This window comes from Notolabrus celidotus, chromosome 16 (genome assembly GCF_009762535.1).
Source record: "Notolabrus celidotus isolate fNotCel1 chromosome 16, fNotCel1.pri, whole genome shotgun sequence".
NCBI classification, from domain to species: Eukaryota; Metazoa; Chordata; class Actinopteri; order Labriformes; family Labridae; genus Notolabrus; species Notolabrus celidotus.
Genome location: NC_048287.1, coordinates 26,313,658 through 26,333,115, shown reverse-complemented (window position 1 = coordinate 26,333,115; position 19,458 = coordinate 26,313,658). Strand labels below are relative to the sequence as shown.

The following is a 19,458-nucleotide window of genomic DNA, read 5'->3' as shown; positions in this document are numbered from 1 at the left end:
ATATGAAATTTAACAATTACTCAAAATTTTACAAAATTAAATGTTTTGACATTCCTTATTATCATTATAATAATATTTTTTGATTGGAGTTCTCAATAAAGGTCTTGGAGCAACTTATTGTACAGGAGAGGTAACTTAAATATAAATGCTAATAAACATTAATAAGAAGAATTTAAAGTATTTATAACTGCATTAGTATTTAATTGACTGAACTCAAAAAGGTCAACATTCAAACTGCCCAGCTGTTACTGGAGCAAGGACCCCTTCTGTTGAGGGTTTGGTGTTTGTCTCCATCTAGTGGCCTCATGATGAATGAAATCACGAGAGCAGAGAGTGTATGAGAACAAAGTATTTGAAGCAGTGATTGTAATAAACATACTAATTCTATGGCATCTGATTTTCCTTTTATTATTCATTAGTCAATAACAATATTATAAATAACAGACATTGTTAGAAATCCCAGCGTAGGACATGGAAAGCATGTTTACAAGGAGGAAAAATTTGAACAACAAAACACACATAGAACAACAACAGGAAACAACATCTGGAATTGCTCTTCATTTAAATCTGAAAATTTAAACCCTAAATGCAATTTGCATCAAAATATCAAAGCCACTCTTTTCTCTAATCACCACATCCAAGTGTTTCACTTTCATAGATTGCAGCTACATTTTACAGCACAGGTTCCAACATCCAAACTAACTCTGTTTAGGAATGATCAACCTGAGTTTGACTCAATTAAGACTCAGCAAAAAACGGCAACCTAACCACCACACAGCTGAACTACTTCCCGTTTCCTTTATTATATATTTTAAAAATCATTTAACCCTCTCTTGATTCTTTAACACTGTGCTTGATACATAGAGTACACAGAGTGAATGATAAAACTCATTCCTCCTTCAAAATAAGAGCGCAAAGTCAACGTCTACCTACCTACCCACCTACCTTACCGACCTACTGCTACAGGCTCAAGTCACATGGACAGCCAGGGGAGTCATATTGTCAATAAAGGCCTAAAAATACAGCAGACAGGGATTCAGGGTCCTTCTTGTGACTTTTAAACAACTTTTACCATCAGAGAAATGCTTTTAGAAAAAGAACAGCAGCATTAAAGAGCTGAAAAGTTTAGATCTGGCAGCCGAGGGAACAAAAAAAAACCTCTGATTGTTTCACATCCAGTAATGTGAGATGCTGCTAAAATACATCATAATGAGGCACAAACTGAGCCGCCATGTCCGGACAGCTGCGGATAGACATCATAAAATTATGCAGAGAAATCAAGGCCAAACACGCTGACGAGAGGGTGAATAATGTTGATATGGAGTGCTGGTTTTATAATACAGAGATAACATAGTGATGATTGTTCATTGTCTTATTAATGTGAAGCATCAAATGCACACATTGAAGCATGTTCCAGCATTTTCTATGTGACTGTCAGGATAAATGTTTCTGTAATGCACATTTCAACACGGTGACAGCAGTATGAACCCAAGCTGCAGGTAAAGGCTGCATGTACAGTTACAAAGGACAACATTAAAACATGGATTGTTTTTTCCCCCTTTAAAATCAACACTGTTCACAGACGCAGAGCAGCAGCCGTAGTTAATATCCAGAATAAAAAAAGAACACTTAAAAAAAGTCCACATATAAAAGTTTAACATTGAAAGTAATGCGTCAGAAGAGTATAAAATGACATATGAAGCTGATTTCTTTAAAACAAATGAAGGCAGATTGACCCTTTTCCAGCAAAACGGGGTCCAGTGTTTCTTTCACACCCTCTAAGTGCCGCCATCAGCGCCACTCTCTCCCCTTCTTGTGTGACTAGATACATCCTTTTATAGTCTTGTTTTATGTGCGCTGTTTTTTCAAGTTATCCCAAGTCTCAGTGTCATAATCAAGGTTCAGTTTTTTTACATTTTTATCTCCTTTTTTTTTGATTGTTCCAGTGGTTCGTTGACCTCTCCACAGGTCGGTAAAAAAAGTGCTGCAGATAGAAAAAAGCTCAGAGAAGCAGGAAACTACAAAAACAAAGCAAGTTCAATCCGAGGTTGGGCTCATGAGGAGAGTTTGGAGTAGCTTGGAGGTGAGAACTTGCGCTTCAGGTATTTGATTATGTAGAGAGGAAGACAGCTGACCAACGTGATGGCCGACACCTTCCACAGGAAAGGCCAAGTCGTGATGAAGGACAAGTCTGGAGGAGGAGAAGAAAATGGCTTAAAGGCACATCTTAGTTTTTGTTTGTGTCTCTAAAAGGAGTGTGAGAATTTGTGAAAGACATGCAATGGACATCGCTTGTAAGAAGCGAGCAGTCCAGAAACAACGCAAAAAATCTTGCAACATTTCTCTGTATTTGAATTTGTCACATTGTTCAAATCAAAACCAAACAGTGCAATTGATGATCAGACACAAATGACACAGGAGAATAAAGACCTGCAATGCAAAACAACACAAAAATCAAAGGAAAAAGACAAAATGATGACACTTCTACACATCGGACACACACAGACACGACGGCTACAGAAAGATGTTTTGGGGGGAAATGTAGACGTGAACATACAGGCTGCACACCTACCAAGAAAAGCTCCAAGCGACACCCTGCCTATGCCTGTGAGCAACAAACAGACGCAAAAGAAACGCAGCAGAAACTGAGTGAGTGAAGTACAAAGGTTAGCAGTGAACAAAGAGAAAGAGACAGAACAAGAGAAGCAGAGAGAGAGGGATGAAGCAGTAAAAGCACAGAGGGCTGAACTGGTGCAGCTAAGGTGCCAACTAGCATTACGCCGAGACAAAGACAAAGCAGGTGCAGTGAAGACAACCGGAGCTCCTTGAAGTCCTCAGTCCGTCTAATACTGGACTTCAAAAGTGGGACTCTTTGAACTGCTCTCGTCTCAGGTGAGAAAAGTCAGTGCTAGAACACATCATCACGTCAAAGGAGAGATGAATCAATCATTATTTGGGTGATTTCCCCTCCATAAAAATATACATTTATGCAGAATAGATGCTGGCAGGAGAATATACTGCGTGTCTTTGCTGTGCGCATTAGTAATGGGGCATTTCTTTTTGACTACACAAGCAGTTGGACAGTATCTTCTGGGCTCTGGGAGTCAAAATGAGCAGTTTTCTATATTTTCTTCTGTTATATGAACAAAAAATATCCTAAAAATCCATCCCTAAAGGAAACAATCAGGAGATAACAGTGACAGAGCGTAAGTTAATAGCTGTGGTGCCAAAAACCTTGTCTGATTATAAATTCAGCTCTGCCTTAAAGCTCCTGTGAGGATTTTTTTTGCCTGTTGTAAAAACAGACTGAAAGTAATACTTAAGTCTCTTTATGACCTTTAAAAACAAGGAGTCAGATGAGGTCAGTTAAAGCATTAAAGCACGTTGATGAAACAGCCTTAGTTGACATTTTCCATGACAAAGATTTGCATGGATTGATACACCTGGCTTCTGAAAGAGAAAGGTGGGGAGATTTCTTTTATTCAGAAAACATCACTTATGCATGTACAGGAAAGAAGATAGTAATTATCGCTTTGTCCACAAGGGGCGCCAAAATCAACAGAAACCAAAAGTTCCTCACAGGAGCTTTAAGTTGAGTCCTTTATTAGTCACCAAGTTTTGAGAGGTTACAGCACATTGCATATATACAGAGGCAGTAAGTCTACATCGCAGTGGTTGCTGGTTCGACCACAACCCCTTGCTCTTGCCCTTCCCCCTTTCTCTACTTTCCACATTTCCTGTCCCTCTTCAGCTGTCCTTACTAATAGAGACAAAAAAATGCCTCAAAATTAACTTTAATAAAGTTACTCAATTAATAAAATCTTTTTTGGCTTCATCCAACTTCAATTGTATCAACCTAATAGATTCCTGATAATCAACAGAAGTAAAAACAGGAGAACATTTCAGGAAACTAGTCCAGTCGTTCTAGATCAGAACTAGAAACATGTGTGAGGCAAAAAGTAGAAACTTACCAAAGTACTCGTTGAGGAAGGCGAGCGAGGCCAGGTAACAACCCAGGCTGAAGAACTCTGCGACCACCATGAGCCAGTGCCACGTCCGGATGGTGAGCGCCACCATCAAGAGCTCGGTCAGGATGAGCGCTGTGAAGGAGATGGCGACCACGTGCACGAACTCCGACTCGAACAGCACCAGAGCGCCGTACATGAGGATACCACCTGGTGGTGCCGGAGGAAACAAACCGACCACGTGACAGAACCAGTGAAAGTCATGTGAGTGAGTTTGAGTTTTGAAGTTTGTTACACTTCTTTATCAGATGTTTATTTTTGACATTTTTTAAGGTCTGCTGGACTCAAACCCAACAGCTGAATGAGACAGAGTTAAGATTCATACGTCTGGAGATTATATCTCATCTAATAACTTTATTCATAAGGGTAAGATGCACAATGAGCTCCAGTGTCTCATCTTTAAGCATCCAGACACTCACTCATTTTCCGGCGCCATCTGTATCTTGATAACCCTTCAGTTAATCATAACACCGCACTAATTGAGCCTAATAGCCTATAACTGATTGCATAATTGCTTTTTCATACTGTCTTCATACAGCACATTCCACAGAGGCAAACTCTGTAATAAATGAAGGCAGATTGGTGCCTAATATATGTCTTCATGTTTCTTTTTTTTCCTCACAGACCTGGTTTTGGCCTTTAATTAAAAACCTCGAGCTGTCAGGAAGCCACGCTCGAGCAGGAACATAGATCTTTCTCACACGCTGCATGGCTTAGCGATTACAGAAATATCGATTTACTGGACGGACAAAAGGCTGCATGTAAAAGCAGATGGCGGTTGGAAACTTAAGATACTGAGAAAGTGACTGTCTGAGGGTTTGAAGGGGCCCGGGGACCCTGGTATTAGACTCGGAAGAAATGATGAAATGGTGGTTGAGGACTTGCTTTGACAGTCTACGACAGAAGACGGGTCTTTGGTTACAGCAACGCTCATGTCGTCGGCGTACAGGGTTATTTTAATGAAGCTAATGTATTAATCTGTCATTTACAGACATACATAACAATGAGTCTGTGCACCTTACCTTGATACACACTGATCAGAACCCAGATGAGGAAGGTCTTGAAGGACAATGATCGTCCCTGGAAGAGAAAGGCAGCATCCGTGAGTGCAACGTTTTGCGTAATAACAAAGTTATGACCTGGTAAAAGATTTTAGAAGTTCTAAAATGTTGATGAAGAGAGTTTAAAACGAGGAAGCTGTACCTTGGTGAGGTCTTTGTAAAGCTCAGGGTAGAGCAGAGCCATCTCAGGCTTCACATCTTGATCCAGAACCAAAGAGAACACAGGAAACATGGTGTACATGGTGGCATACCTGCGCAGAATGAAGCAGAGGAAAGAGACAGGTTTAGATGGAGGAGGTGAGCAGTACGACTACATGCTTATATGATCAAATGTATCCTTTCAGATGAGAGCTCTTGAAACCTTGGCTGGAAAAAAAAGGTGTAGTCATTAAGAAAACAACTCAATGTCAGCTGGTGGTGCTTTTCCAAATGCTAACATTTCTTCTATCCCCCTCGCTTGTGTTTAAACTCCTCCCAGTGAGGATTGAGTGAGACACAAGAGAAAATGTAAGGGGTTGTAAGGATGTAATGAGAAAGAGGGAACTATTTTTCAGGACACAGGCGGAAAAGAAGTAAGCACTCAGAGACACTGTTCACCTGCAGCGCTACACTGGAATCAGTGAGTGAACCTGCGGGATGATGGATGAATCTTGGACAATGATTCCAAACTCTTCAGACAACCAGACATAAAGAACAAGAACATACCCGACCATGAGGAAACCCTGGTACAACGGCACAGAGGCAAAGTAGAAGACCGAGGAGAAGACCGCCTGAGGGGAGAACAAAAAGTGAGAGTTAGTTTAAGTTGTTTGTAAATGTTATCGTCCACGTCGTGGAAAACTCTCTCTGGTCTCAGCACAAAGAAACGAAAACAATCGAAAACAGGTTTTGAAAACAAAACAAACCATCAACAATCAACAAACTAAATCAGACACAGATGATCATTAAAAGACATTTCTGTAAACAAGTTTTTATTTCCAACAACATAAGAAGGTTTGAAATCATTTCAGTACCTGCATGGTGGAGATGATCATTCCTCTGTGCATGACAAACTGACCCAACGCCGCAGAGCGCTTGTAGCTGTTCCTGCCGTGAACCATGAGCAGGCGGCCGATGTGCTTAAACTGAGTGATGGAGAAGTCTGCAGCCAGAGACGCCTGCTTCCCTTCCTGTTAACACACAATCAGGGAAAGATGTAATGCTGCAGCAGCGTTTTCAAGCAGGACAATTTAACCAGCACCTGCTTCCAAAGAACAACTACTCAAAAGTTAAAGCAAATATATATGGGGTGTAATTCGAGTTAAATGTCTGTTAGTAATTGAGAGACATCTTTTCATGATGGTAACAACTGTTCAAGTGTTTCCAAAGTTCCAAATACTAATGTAGAATTATAACTCAATGATTGAGTGTGTAATACATACACTAAGATAAAATTAGGAGTGAACTGGTGGTGGGAAAAAGACAGATTCCACAATAACAGAGGTTTTTCAAGGGGTTGTACCTTTCCTTCAATTCCAATCCCACAGTCTGCAGCCTGGATCATACTGACATCGTTTCCTCCATCACCTGTCACGCAGAGGAAGCATGCATGAAAAAAAACACATTGCTGAACAAAGTATTCATGTGGTTAAATACAGAGGCTGATTCAGGCTTCCTGCTGATTCTCTGAGTAAGCTTTGACTGCCACCTTGTGGATAGAACATTTAATTATCTTTTAAAGACACTTTTCTTGTTGCCAGAAGACAAATTTTGATTAGATGGAAAGACTGTAACTCTCCAACATTAACGCAGTGGAATAAAGACATGCTATATTTTATGAAACTGGACAAGATAAGGTACACCGTCAGGGGGTCGGCTAACAAGTTTTTACTGATGTGCCAGCCCTTTCTGAGTCATGTTGATGTTTCAGGCTCTGATCATTTTGTGGATGAGTAACCTTTCATGTCAATTTCAACAACAACAAGAGGCATCTGAAACAAACAACTAGAAAGACCTTTACGATGTCACTTTGGTTCATTACACTGCTCCCGTCTTTTGTGTATCTCAATACACCCTAGATAATAGAGTGTACTTTTAAAACTCCAACAACTCTTTTTAATTTATTTATTTTACATATCTATTTTTACTTAACTTATTGTACTTCATATTATTTATCTTTTGTAAATAAACTCTATTAAAAAAAGATGACTTTCATCTAATTGCAAGGTCAAAACAAACTTGCATTTTGGCTTCAAGCCCTGATGACTCACTGACGAAGACTTGACAGCATCTATTCCAGTTTATACTTTCAAATCCAGGAGGTGCTCCTTTCATGTATATCTTATTACATCTACTGTATATATATTGTATACAGGTTGCTCTGGTGCCTGTGTATGTGCTCAAGTGATAGAAACCTTCAGCATCTTGCTAAACATCACTGAAGTTAAAACATGGATATCATAGTTGAGTATACAGGACCCTCTACTTGACTAGTCTTTTCTTAAACCGGTCCTAGTGGATTGTTTCGCACATTGTTTATCATGTTTCACTCTGAGGGACTGAAATGAGTCCACACAGACATTGTCCCTGGTGGCTGTCTCTTAGTTTGAGAGTCTGTCGGCACACACACCTATGGCGCATGTTCTGTTGGCTGTGTGCTGCTGCAGGAGCGTGACGATCTGGGCCTTCTGAGTCGGGGAGCAACGACAGCAGACCACCGCTGGACACTGACACGCCAGCTCCACAAACTCGTGCTCGTAATACCGCAAACACACCTGCAACAGAGACGGAGATGGAGAATCAAAACACAGGTTAATGGATGATAAAAGTTCTGTTATATCCAACTATTAGACCTGCCAGAATTAGAGTGAAAACATGATGTGTTCCTCCTTCTTAGCTGTAACAAGTTCAGATTGTTCTGCTTCTTAAATAAATGAACAATCTGCTTTTCGATTTGCTTCCTCTCTAGATCCTTAAGGCCCTTGTTGAACTCTGAAGTATTATTTTTGGATGAAAAGCACTTTTTATCCTCTCATTGCTTGTTTGGCTTCACCCTCAGCATCATCTGCTGCAGCAGGAAGTGTCACTGTGTGCTGCACTGTGTTGTGTTATGTTTTGTTGTGTTGTAGTACCTCTAAGGAGTCTCCAGAGATGACCAGAGCACAGTCATGCTTCCTTCTGAAGGCGTTCAGCTCCAGATGGGCCTCTCCTCTGCTTGAGACCTGCTCGAGAGCCACATAATACAATTGGCAGGAGGAATATGAAGGTTTTTTTTTTAGTCATGTCTCGATGAGTAGAGGCTTTATGATGTTTTTATCAGGGGGATAGAAAAAAATTACATACGGGTTTGAAGACGTGGATGTCCTGGTTTCTTGAGACTAAGTGGGAGCTTTTGGCGATGCATGTGGCCGTCTCAAGCTTGTCTCCTGTCAGCATCCAGATCTGAGCACAAAGCATGCAACAGGGTCAAATCTACAGAGTCCATTTTCTTCTTGGTAAAGAGATGTGTTATTTCCTCACTCACCTTGATGCCAGCGTTTCTGAGCAGCTCCAGTGTTGGCCTCACGTCCGCTTGCAGCTGATCCTCCACACCGGTCAAACACAGAAGCTCCATCTCTCTCTCCAGGCTCTCCACTACTGCTGCAACCTTCAGAGCCCGGTCGTGGATGCTCAGCTTGGCCTGGTTGTAGCGGCTCTGCACAAAAAGAAAGAGGGGTGAAAGAGAGATTACAGAGGAGGATATCGTGAGTTTGAAAAGACTGTGGAGGACCAGACGATGGAGAAAAATCTACAAAGAGATCAAGGGCAAGAGGGCAGTGCTAAGAGCATGTAGTTCATACCTCAAAGTCCTGATACTGCTCCTCAGACAGAGACTTCTTGGCCACTACCAGCGTCCTCAGTCCTTCTCTGGCCATGTTTCCACACTGACAGAAAGAAAGGACAGAAGTCAGGAAACTAAGACTCACACTTTGTTTAAGTTCATTTTCTGAAGCTTTATTCCAACGCTGAGTTTGAGGATTCACATTATTTTAAGTAAATGTTTGTGTGTTGAACTAATGTCTTCTCCCAAAGATATATATGGTTTAATTACAGGGCGGTTCATCTGTTCTATTTGAGCAGCTGCAGTATAAGAACACCATGTTCAGGGCCGTCAATAGCAGCATATTGTTACCAACACCAAAGAAATCAATCGTGAATAACACCGCCTGGGGGGGAATTCAGAGGACACAGTAAAACAAAGGGATGGATGGCGGTTTATTTTTGATATGAAACACCAATGGGCCGAATCTGTCCTGTTGATTGGTTATTGACTGGCAGAGTAACCGTAGCGCCGGCTGATTTGACAGCGGGATATTACAGCCAACAGGACATCATTAGCACCATTGTTCAAGAATATGACATACTGTAATTACCACAACTTTATGTAGGTCACTAATTAAATCAAACGCCGCCCCCAGTGCTAAATGACTCAATAATGCCAATATAATTATGAACATACCCACACAAGACCTTCAACCACCAAACTGGTGTAGACACAGGCTGCAGATCTCTACATGAATGTCCTGATTAGACGAGGGGACGAGACTAAAGAATGATCAATGCATGCACTGATACGTGGTTTATACTTATCCATTTTAGAACTGCATCTCCTACTCAGATTTGTTTATTAGATGAGAGGAGATTTATGATCTTTCTAAATGATAAGATGTGGCTGCTCGGTTCTATTAAACACAGACGGTAAACTGCTAATATTGTTATAACCTTTTTGTGTTTGTTTCTTTTAATGTGTACTCGTATCGTTTTAAAGTGTCTTTGAATGTTTAGAAAAGAGCTGTACAACTAAAATGTATTCTCATTATGAAAATAGTAATAAAATAATAATAATAATAGTAATAATAAATAAAAGTATAATACAATCTAAATAATAATAATTATTATTATTATTATCATTAGTAGTAGTAGAAGTAGTAGTAGTAGGAGTAGTAGGAGTAGTAGGAGATGAAGTAGTAGTAGTAGGAGGAGTTGGAGGAGATGAAGTAGTAGTAGTAGGAGATGAAGTTGTAGTAGTAGTAGTAGTAGAAGGAGATGAAGTAGTAGTAGTAGGAGATGAAGTAGTATTAGTAGTAATAGCAGTAGCAGTAGTAGAAGAAGAAGAAGTAGTAGTAGTAGGAGATGAAGTAGTAGTAGGAGGAGTTGAGGTAGTAGTGGTAGTAGTAGTAGTAGTAGTAGTAGTAGTAATAGGAGTAGAAGTTGTGGAAGTAGTAGTAGTAGAAGTTGTGGTAGTAGTAGTAGTAGTAGTAGTAGTAGTAGTAATAGTAGTAGTAGGACATGAAGTAGTAGTAGTAGGAGGAGGAGTTGAGGTAGTAGTAGATGTAGTAGTAGTAGTAGTAGAAGTAGTAGTAGTAGTAGAAGTTGTGGTAGTAGTAGTAGTAGCAGTAGTAGTAGTAGTAGTAGAAGTTGTGGTAGTAGTAGTAGTAATAGTAGTAGTAGTAGTAGTAGTAGAAGTTGTGGTAGTAGTAATAGTAGTAGTAGTAGTAGTAGTAGAAGTTGTGGTAGTAGTAGTAGTAATAGTAGTAGTAGGACATTAAGTAGTAGTAGTAGAAGTGGTAGTAGTAGTAGTAGTAGCAGTAGTAGTAGTAGTAGTAGTAGAAGTTGTGGTAGTAGTAGTAGTAGCAGTAGTAGTAGTAGTAGTAGTAGAAGTTGTGGTAGTAGTAGTGGTAGGAGATGAAGCAGTAATAGTAGTAGTAGGACATTAAGTAGTAGTAGTAGTAGTAGTAGGACATGAAGTAGTAGTAGTAGTAGTAGTAGGAGGAGGAGGAGTTGAAGTAGAAGTAGAAGTAGTAGTAGTAGCAGTAGTAGAAGTGGTAGTAGTACTAGTAGTAGTAGCAGTAGTAGTAGTAGTAGTAGTAGTAGGAGGAGGAGGAGTTGAGGTAGAAGTAGAAGTAGTAGTAGTAGCAGTAGTAGAAGTGGTAGTAGTACTAGTAGTAGTAGCAGTAGTAGTAGTAGTAGTAGTAGTAGTAGAAGTGGTAGTAGTAGGAGGAGCATTCACCTCTTCTTCCAACCAGTCGTTATACTGGACGATGCTCGCCATCGCAACATCAGCCCCCTTCATGTAGAATGTGATGTCTCCTGTTGACTCCTCCTGAATCAAATAACAAACACTTCCTGTGTGAGACTGCAGAAGCATTCTTTTGTATACCATCATGTTGGCTTTTAAAACAAACAGGTTCAGTACAGCTGAAGGAACTGACTCTATGAAAAGATGGAAGACATAATGGCTCCCCAAAAATAAAGCCAGTGCAAGTAGAGCTCTCTCTACTGACTGGCTGTATTATAGATCATAAAGCCAGCCTCCTCCATTGTAAAAGGTGGTGTATGGGTTTCTGATTAGTTTAGTTTAAAGTTGCCAAATAAGCTAAAAAGGGGGAATAACGTGATAATTGACAGCTCTGTTGATCAATGTGGGTCCTACTGTGCTGTGCGCCCCCAGACAAAGTAATTAAGCTTTCAATAACTATCAGTGTCGGCCTCAAACCAACGCAAGAATCTGTACGACTGTATATCATACCGGCCTGAAAGATCTTTGCTGTTTTATGAGTAAGCTAAATATGTGTTATGGCTAGCAGAATGGGCAGGATGTCAGTGTCGGCTGCAAAGAGCTAATCCCTTCTGTGCAGACTCTGGCTCCAAAAGCAAGACGTCACATAAAATCCAGAGGGTGTTTTGGCTTCATTTTTGTTCAACAGGAGGAGGTGAAGACATGTCTTCCATCTTGATATAGAGTCAATGTTGAGATACACAAAGTCAAAACCACAATCACAGATTTGACAGGAAAAGGACTTCATTTTTAAGTCTGTTGATCCAGCTACAAAAATCCCACCCAGGAAGCTGAATCCACATATGATATTGTTGCTCATGATTTCACACACCCTGACGATGATGCCCATCCTCTTGCTCTCCGAGGTGAAGGGGAAGATCTGCAGGATGTGGAAGGAGAGAATCTGTCCAGAGGGAGTCTTCAGCTGTAGGGAGGTCAGGTCTCTGTTCACCAGGGTCAGACCGACGCTCTGCGTCCAACGCACCAGCTCCACCTGAGGAAAAACACACAAGCAGAGATCTCCCATTGAAGCAAAGAAGATCAGAAACTCTGACACTGATTAGCCTATTAATAATGAAATGTGAGCTTGGACTTTCATAGAAGAGAAGAATGATGATATTTGACATTTTACACTAAATGCTAAATGAAGGAGGAACACCTCAACTGTTGTTAATAATAAACTTCAAAAGGGGTACAACACATTTAATCCATATGTGAACTATATTAAGGCATTTATTTGTATTTGTTTGGTCCTTTTGGTTAAAAAATAATTAAAATAAAACAGAATGACATTTTTAAATCTAACAATGCACATGTGGAATAAAAGAAAAAGTAAGGGCTGATAAAATTGAAGCTCAGCAAACTTTGAAATTTAAAATAAAAAAAGTCTTGACACAAATTTTGAAGCAGATTTTGTTTTGATAAGAAGTTCTTAAAGAGGAATATAACTGTGAAATAAAACAGAAGCTGCTCCCATTAACTAGACTTCTGTGCCTAATTGAAAACATAAATTGAGTATTTCAGTATTTAATACGGATTTAAGCATTTAAAATGTAACATGGGAGGAACTTCGGAGATACATGAATGAAAGGAAAGTCAAATGAAGCCTTTTTGTAAATCCTGTCAGTTTTAGTTTAAAGACAAGTCCTGAGAGACTTAGAGTATCACCAGAGATGTGAGCGCTCCTCATTCAGCTCCTCATAAGACTTTTTCTGTTTCTCCTTCCTCTTTTTCTCCTTAGCAGGAACTGCGGCCCCCGAGTGAGCGTTCAGCTGCACACGACTCAATCCTCAATGGGTTCATTTTCAATTTGCTCACTCAAAGCTTGTTATTATACTCTGACCTACAAATTGGAACTTCCTGTTAATACCCCATCATTTCTCCTGCTCCCCCTTTGAGCTCCGTAAAAAGGCCTGCCTATATTTACTCAACACACATCTGTGTGTCATTACCCTGGTGCATGTGTGTGTGTGTTTGTGTGTGTGTGTGTGTGGACACATTCACCAGGAGCTCTTAAATCTGTTTTATCAGCTCCACAGAAGATATTTAAGGCTTAGTCGACTCTGATACTGACTGCGCGTGAATCATTATAACAAGCAGGGAAAGAAAAGAATGTTTCACGACCTGAGAGGTTTCAACAACCAATCAACATTCATGTGTGTTGATAATGTCGTGATGATCATGACATTATACTGTAACAGTAAAAGCAGTTGCAGCATGTAATGATGAAAAAGGACCCTTAAGAGTTAAAGGTGACATATTACGCTCTTTTTCATCAAAATATATTGGTCTAAGAGGTCCCCAAAACATGTCTTTAAAGTTAATTGCTCAAAAAAAACACTTTAATATCAGATTTTGGTCTGCCTGTAAACCCCTCTTTTTCAGCCCTGCTCAGAACAGGCTGTTTTCTGTGTCTGTGCCTTTAAATGAGAATGAGCTCTCTGACCACGCCCCCTCAGGAAGTGGTGGACCTTTCTGAACGATTGGTCACAGATTTAGTGTTTCTTGTTGTTTTATTTGTCAGTATGTCGATGTGTGTCTTGGTACACAGCTACGAACATGCAGCTATGGGGCCATGCTAACTAGCGCTAGCACTTTTCCATGAAAAATAAAAATCATCCACTAGATCTTCAAATCTGCAGACGTGGGGAGTAAAACCGACCTTTGTGTTTATTAAGACAGCCTACAACTAGCATGCCTCCCTCCTAAGCTCCTTGTTAGTACGCATGTGCAGGTAATGAAAAACAGAGGAGGAGTTGAGTTGTATTTTATACAGTCTATGAGCTGAACAAGCTCCGAGCTCTGACTTCCGTTACAGACCGGATATTGTTGTGACGTATGAAAAACACGGAGAACTGAAACGGCTCATTTCGGCACACATTTTCAGAAAGGTGGAGAAATCAGAACAGGGGCAGAATGGATTCTTTTTCATTCTCGGGGGGTTTGTAGACATGCCAGGGACACATATTTCAGGTATAGAAACATTAAAAAGTCGATTTTGCATGATATGTCACCTTTAAATCTTCTCCTGTAATGACCCTAACAATAAAAGTGCAAACTCAAAAACTGAACTGACTTTTGAATATTTACACCTTTGGATTTAGAGGGATTATCACTTTATACCTCTCATACTACTAGAATATTAACTCCTTTCAACCTATTTCTTTTTCTTCATTTTTTAAGGATGTTGTCAATCCTTGCATCTCTTTTCTTTGCAAGAGTTCAAAATGATGTGCTCTGCTGTAAACATCAAGACAATTTTCCAATCATTTGGACGAGGAAGAGAGGTTTAAACCAAGCGGCAACCTCAGGCCGCGAGAATTGAAGCCAATGCGGAAGTGTTAAAAACTGCAGTTTTTCAAGTGTCCACTTGAGGCTGGCTCCGGAAGTACCGGAAACCACACACACACCCATTCAAAAAAGACGATCTTTACAGCAGAAATAAACATGTTAACAGCCTGGTACAAAAGACCAGTGTAGTCTGGGTAGCTCATTTCTTGATCGGCACACACTGTATGGGGGGGGGTGGAATTTTCGGCAATTTCGAAGGTATTAAGATTAAGAGTTTTCCATTATGAGAGGCACAGCTGACTTGATTGACAGGCGGGAACACTGTAGCTGTTGGCTAGGAGGCTCAAAGTCCGCCTCTTTACCTCACACTAGCTCCAAAGTAGAGGCTGACATTTTTTCGGGAATCCCACGGGTCACGGGATTCCCACGGTCGGCGTGGTCAGAATCCCTCATTATTAAGTTTAGTTGTATTTTTATGACTTTGAAGCTGCAGACCTGAACAGCTGATCAGTGCGCTGAAGGCGGAGAAGCACATCTGTGTTGCATCCGCAAATAATGCAAAAACAAACAGGTTTTCTGATGTGAAGTGAAAGTGAAGTGAATCACAAGTGGAGCATACACCTAAACCGAGATGAGTGCTCGGGTCTTAGTTTTCCAAAACTCAGGTACAGTATGTAAACTGTGAAGGTAATGCCTTTATGCACTTTTGTTGGTTGAGGTATGTATTGCCTAAAGAACAAAAGAAGTAAAAATGGGAGCGGTACAGGAGCGGGATTCATTCTGAATGGGAGCGGGATGGGAGTGAGACGGGACAGGAACTCTGGCCCAGGATTGGGACTGGAAAAGATTTTTTTTCTGTGGGAGTGGGATGGGACAGGAGTGAAAATCCACTCCCGTGTCACTCTCTACTCCACAGCAGTTAGATTGAGTTCAGCATTTCCAATATGGCTGACGCCGCCGACTGGCCTCAAAACAGCGCTTCAGAAACAGATGGGTGACGTCACGGATACTACGCCCATTATTTATACAGTCTATGGTCTTATCACACTAGTATGAAGATCTGTAAACTTGCAGCTCCTGTAAAGATTTTTATTCTTGTATCGACTGTTTCTGTTGCTTTTATGGGTTCTAATTTCACTCGACACAAATAATAAAAGCATAGCACCATTTTGTCCCCCAAATGTGGTCGGCTGCTGGCAGAATGAGGAACACACTCTTTATTAGTATATTTACAACCCAGTCCTCCTCCCTGATGGCACTTCTGCTCTCCCTCACTGATTCTGCTGTTATATCCCACTCAAAATGATGAAGCACCCACTTCCCCGGACATGGCAGTCATTAAGCACAACAGTCAAATGCTCTTGTCTGTTATTACGAGGGTCAAAGGTCGCAGTAGGACTCTGTTTGCAGCCTGACTGACCAGCAAGTCGGATGACCCCTGTCCCGCCCCCCAGCGGCCGGCCCACTTCATCTCCTCAATTACGGCTCATTACATTAGAGAGGCTGAGCGGAGAGCCGGGGCCAAACAAACTATCACTGACGGAGGTACAGTGGCCAAGATCTGAGGCCGGAGTGAGTGAGAGTGAGGACAGAGGAGGAGGGAAAGGTGGATAAAAAGGACAGAGAGAGAGAACAAAGAATGTAGCAGAAAGGAAGGGAGAGCTCGACCAACAATCACAGACCTCTACCTCTCATCGCCTCGGAGAGAAAATTAAATATTGATCAATCCGAGCAGTGTGAGACAATGTAGAGAGGAGGAGATAGAGCAGAGTGAGAAGGATGATAAATAAATATATACATCAACACAGAGGGAGGACAGATGGGCAAGATGGGAAACTCAGATTTATCTTTCCTCTTCTGTTTGATCGCTAAACCTGGCTGAGAGTTAAGACGCAGAGTAGGAAGAAGCGTTGCATGTCATGGGTGATAAACATGTTGACTGACGTGAAGATTAACCACCCTTCAATATATGAATGATCTCTCTGAACATACAAAGAGGTTCTGGACTTAAATGATCTCCCTGTGCTTACAGAACTCAAATCTTATCAACTTTTTTACAGATCTCTATTTTGTTAAGTTCTAAAGGGAGGTCAGAAATGATGTTCAGCAGCATCCTCAGTCATAAAAACCTCCAGCTCTCTGGTTACATGGAGAAACAGCTAAAGAGAGGGTACATGTAGTGATGCCTTTGGGGATCATTTCTGAGCTGCATTCTTCTTCAGCTGGAGCAGTAAATCCTCACAAAGCAAATACAGAGGATAAAATATCTTAACCTCTGTGATGAGCTCATGACCTCTGACTTTGTGTCCATGAAATGATTAATATTACGACAAACCAGCGCTATTTTGGATGACCAATAAAACATTAAGTCAGAGAGGAAGCTGAAGAGAGGCGCATAGAGAGTTTAGTTCTGATCATTTCCTAGAAGAAAGGGGAGACGTTTGTGAAATTATTTAGATTGGATCCAAAGAGGAGACGCATTAAGTGACAAAAAGGGAGTGAGGCTTTAAAAGATGCACTTGGCAACTTCTAAAAGTGTGATTTTTGCATCTAGTCGATTATGGTTTGTCTCTCTCTGGGTAGAAACATATCTTAGAATAATTTAAAGAAATAAATTGAAAAAAATTTAAAACTGGATTTACAACATCCAAAAAACAGAAACAAAAGCAACCGGAACCATTTTGAAATATGCTGAATATTATGATAAAAGCAAGAGTTCTCAATTTGAGGATATTTACAGACATACAGCAACATGACCTGATTTATAAGACCATTAAAACCATTGCATACCCTTTAATCTGCCAATCAAGAGTTGGAATTAAACTACAGTCTTATCTTCCAATCTGAAACACTTCAACAAGATTCTAAGTTAAATTTAAAACAAATCCATTTGCGTGTAACTTGTGTTTTCTGGGAGTGTGACAGAGAGTGTCTTCTTCCTACCTCGTCAGGACTGGATGCCTGGTATGTGCGGTTGTCATCACTGAAGTCCTGGTCGGCTTCTGCGGACTCCGTCTCTCCGTTGACGCCGGCGTGGGTCTCGTAGACGGGGGTGACGTTGTGGCACAAAGCGATGGCCTTCACCGCCTCGTGGATGCGACTGCTCACGCTCTTGCGGACTTTGGGGGCCGACGACTGGGTCTTTCTGGAGGGAGTGGAGCCGCTGGTGCTGCTGGAGGGCTGCGAGGTCCCCTGATATGGAAAATACAGAATCATGAGGTAATTAATGATCAGGATTGAGGAGCCAAGAATATATAAAAGGGTGCAATGTGTTATTGAGTCATAGTTGGACTCGTATGAAGAGCTTTCTTGAGCAATTTTAAAGGTTGTGCATCAAATAACCTTCTGACTAACTGCTCACATTTATGGTATTTGAAGCAGCTCAAATCAGGGACCATCAACACATATTAAATGTATCATGCAATCTTTTGTTGACCTATAAATTATGCTTCAGTTGTTAGAACTGTGCAGTTCTCTGAGTATAGGATCTGTGCACATGGCAGACATCTCGATCTGATTGTTCAGCATGCAGCCAATTCTCTCAGACACCCCTTTTCAGGCTAAATGACACAGCGAGGGGAAGTGGTGTATCACCATCTTTATCCTGTCATATCTGGTTTGTGACTCTTTCGTGGTTTCGCCTTTTTTGACACCGACCATCAGTTTAACCGAGCCGTGACAGGCGAGGGGTCGGACAGCCCGCAGCGCCAGCTGCGTCTGACACGGGTGATTTGCTCGACTGAAGTATTTGATTGTAGCTTATTATTAACCTTCAATCAAGCCAGGCAGGAAAGAGGAGACAGGGGGGAGTACAGTGAGGATGTAAGATGACAATCTTCATCTAGAGGGACTGGGGGATCAATAAACACTTCATTAAGTTGTGTTGTTGGACGCGTTTGGTGTCAGAGCTACATGTAGGAAATGCTACTGAATGAACAGCAGAGATGTGTGTAAACTGGTGTGCAAGTGTGCGGTAAAGAGGCGGGCTTTGAGCCTCCTAGCTAACAGCTACAGTGTTCCCGCCTGTCAATCAAGTCAGCTGTGCCTCTAATTATGGAAAGCTTGTAATCTTAATGTCTTCGAAATTGCTGCGTTGTGAAAAAATTCACCCCTGTAAAGTGCGTGCCGATCAAGAAATGAGCTTTTCAGACCTAAACCTTATTTTGTACCAGGCTGTATATTTAATACATGTTTAATATTGCTGTAAAGATAGTCTTCTTTGAATGGGTGTGTATGTGGTTTCTGGTGTTTCTGCAACCAGCCTCAAGCGGACACTCGATGAACTGCAGTCTTTAGCCCTTCCCGCATTGGCTTCATATTTTAAGACCGGAGGCTGCTGCTTGTTAAAAAAAAACCATGTATGGATTTATTTTTGGGTTGCCATATTAGAAAATTGGGATTATTCATCGGACATGCTCCTTGTGATGTGCTCTTGGAAGCGATTAAATAATCAGATATGCACAGATCTTTATTAGAGATGTAAACTGAATCAATTGATTGACTGGCAGAACATAATACAGAAATATTTGTATCCTCTAGTATTTGTTTTCATCATATTTTAAAGAACAATTCACCAACATCAGCTCAGGGAAAGCTGTGATGAATATTTGTCACTCTGTTTTGTTTAGCTCAACATCATTTACACTACATAAGTCATCAGTTGTTAGCGGCTTCCTTAATCTAGTTGGAGTAATGTTTAGATGATATGATTAAATGCTTACAGTAATAATAGTATCTTGTCACTGAGGCAGTAAGGAAACAGCACCACAGTGTAAATCAGCTGCTCTGCTCTGACTGCGCAGCTCCAAACAGATGAGTCATTTTTCATTAGCTGAGATTACACATCAGGGTGCGGGGCAGATGGTTCAGAGTGGAGCAGCTGTTTGGAGCTGGCTGAGTAAGAACAATATCATTCTGTCAGAGACTGGAGCCAGATCTGAGCCACCCAGCGAGGAAAACACTCGCTTACAGTGCGAGGAGGAGGAGGAGTCGATCGGGGACGCTG

At 41.0% G+C, this 19,458-nt stretch overlaps 1 protein-coding gene across 2 annotated transcripts in view; it reads right to left on the bottom strand.

Annotated features, from left to right (window-relative positions):
* Window positions 1–427: 427 nt before the first annotated feature.
* The window catches only part of atp9b (ATPase phospholipid transporting 9B), a 60,949-nt gene continuing 41,918 nt past the window's right edge, over window positions 428–19,458 (bottom strand). For both annotated transcript variants that reach the window (XM_034704689.1, XM_034704688.1), the window contains 15 exons: window positions 17,397–17,645; window positions 11,995–12,156; window positions 11,115–11,207; window positions 8,905–8,988; window positions 8,589–8,759; window positions 8,408–8,506; window positions 8,197–8,286; window positions 7,695–7,839; window positions 6,588–6,652; window positions 6,100–6,255; window positions 5,792–5,856; window positions 5,229–5,337; window positions 5,048–5,105; window positions 3,972–4,175; window positions 428–2,191 (listed from right to left, as the gene is read on the bottom strand). In XM_034704689.1, the coding sequence (XP_034560580.1) occupies window positions 2,055–2,191; window positions 3,972–4,175; window positions 5,048–5,105; window positions 5,229–5,337; window positions 5,792–5,856; window positions 6,100–6,255; window positions 6,588–6,652; window positions 7,695–7,839; window positions 8,197–8,286; window positions 8,408–8,506; window positions 8,589–8,759; window positions 8,905–8,988; window positions 11,115–11,207; window positions 11,995–12,156; window positions 17,397–17,645 (1,887 nt within the window). In that variant the 3' untranslated portion in view covers window positions 428–2,054. The remainder of the gene's footprint in view (window positions 2,192–3,971; window positions 4,176–5,047; window positions 5,106–5,228; window positions 5,338–5,791; window positions 5,857–6,099; window positions 6,256–6,587; window positions 6,653–7,694; window positions 7,840–8,196; window positions 8,287–8,407; window positions 8,507–8,588; window positions 8,760–8,904; window positions 8,989–11,114; window positions 11,208–11,994; window positions 12,157–17,396; window positions 17,646–19,458) is intronic.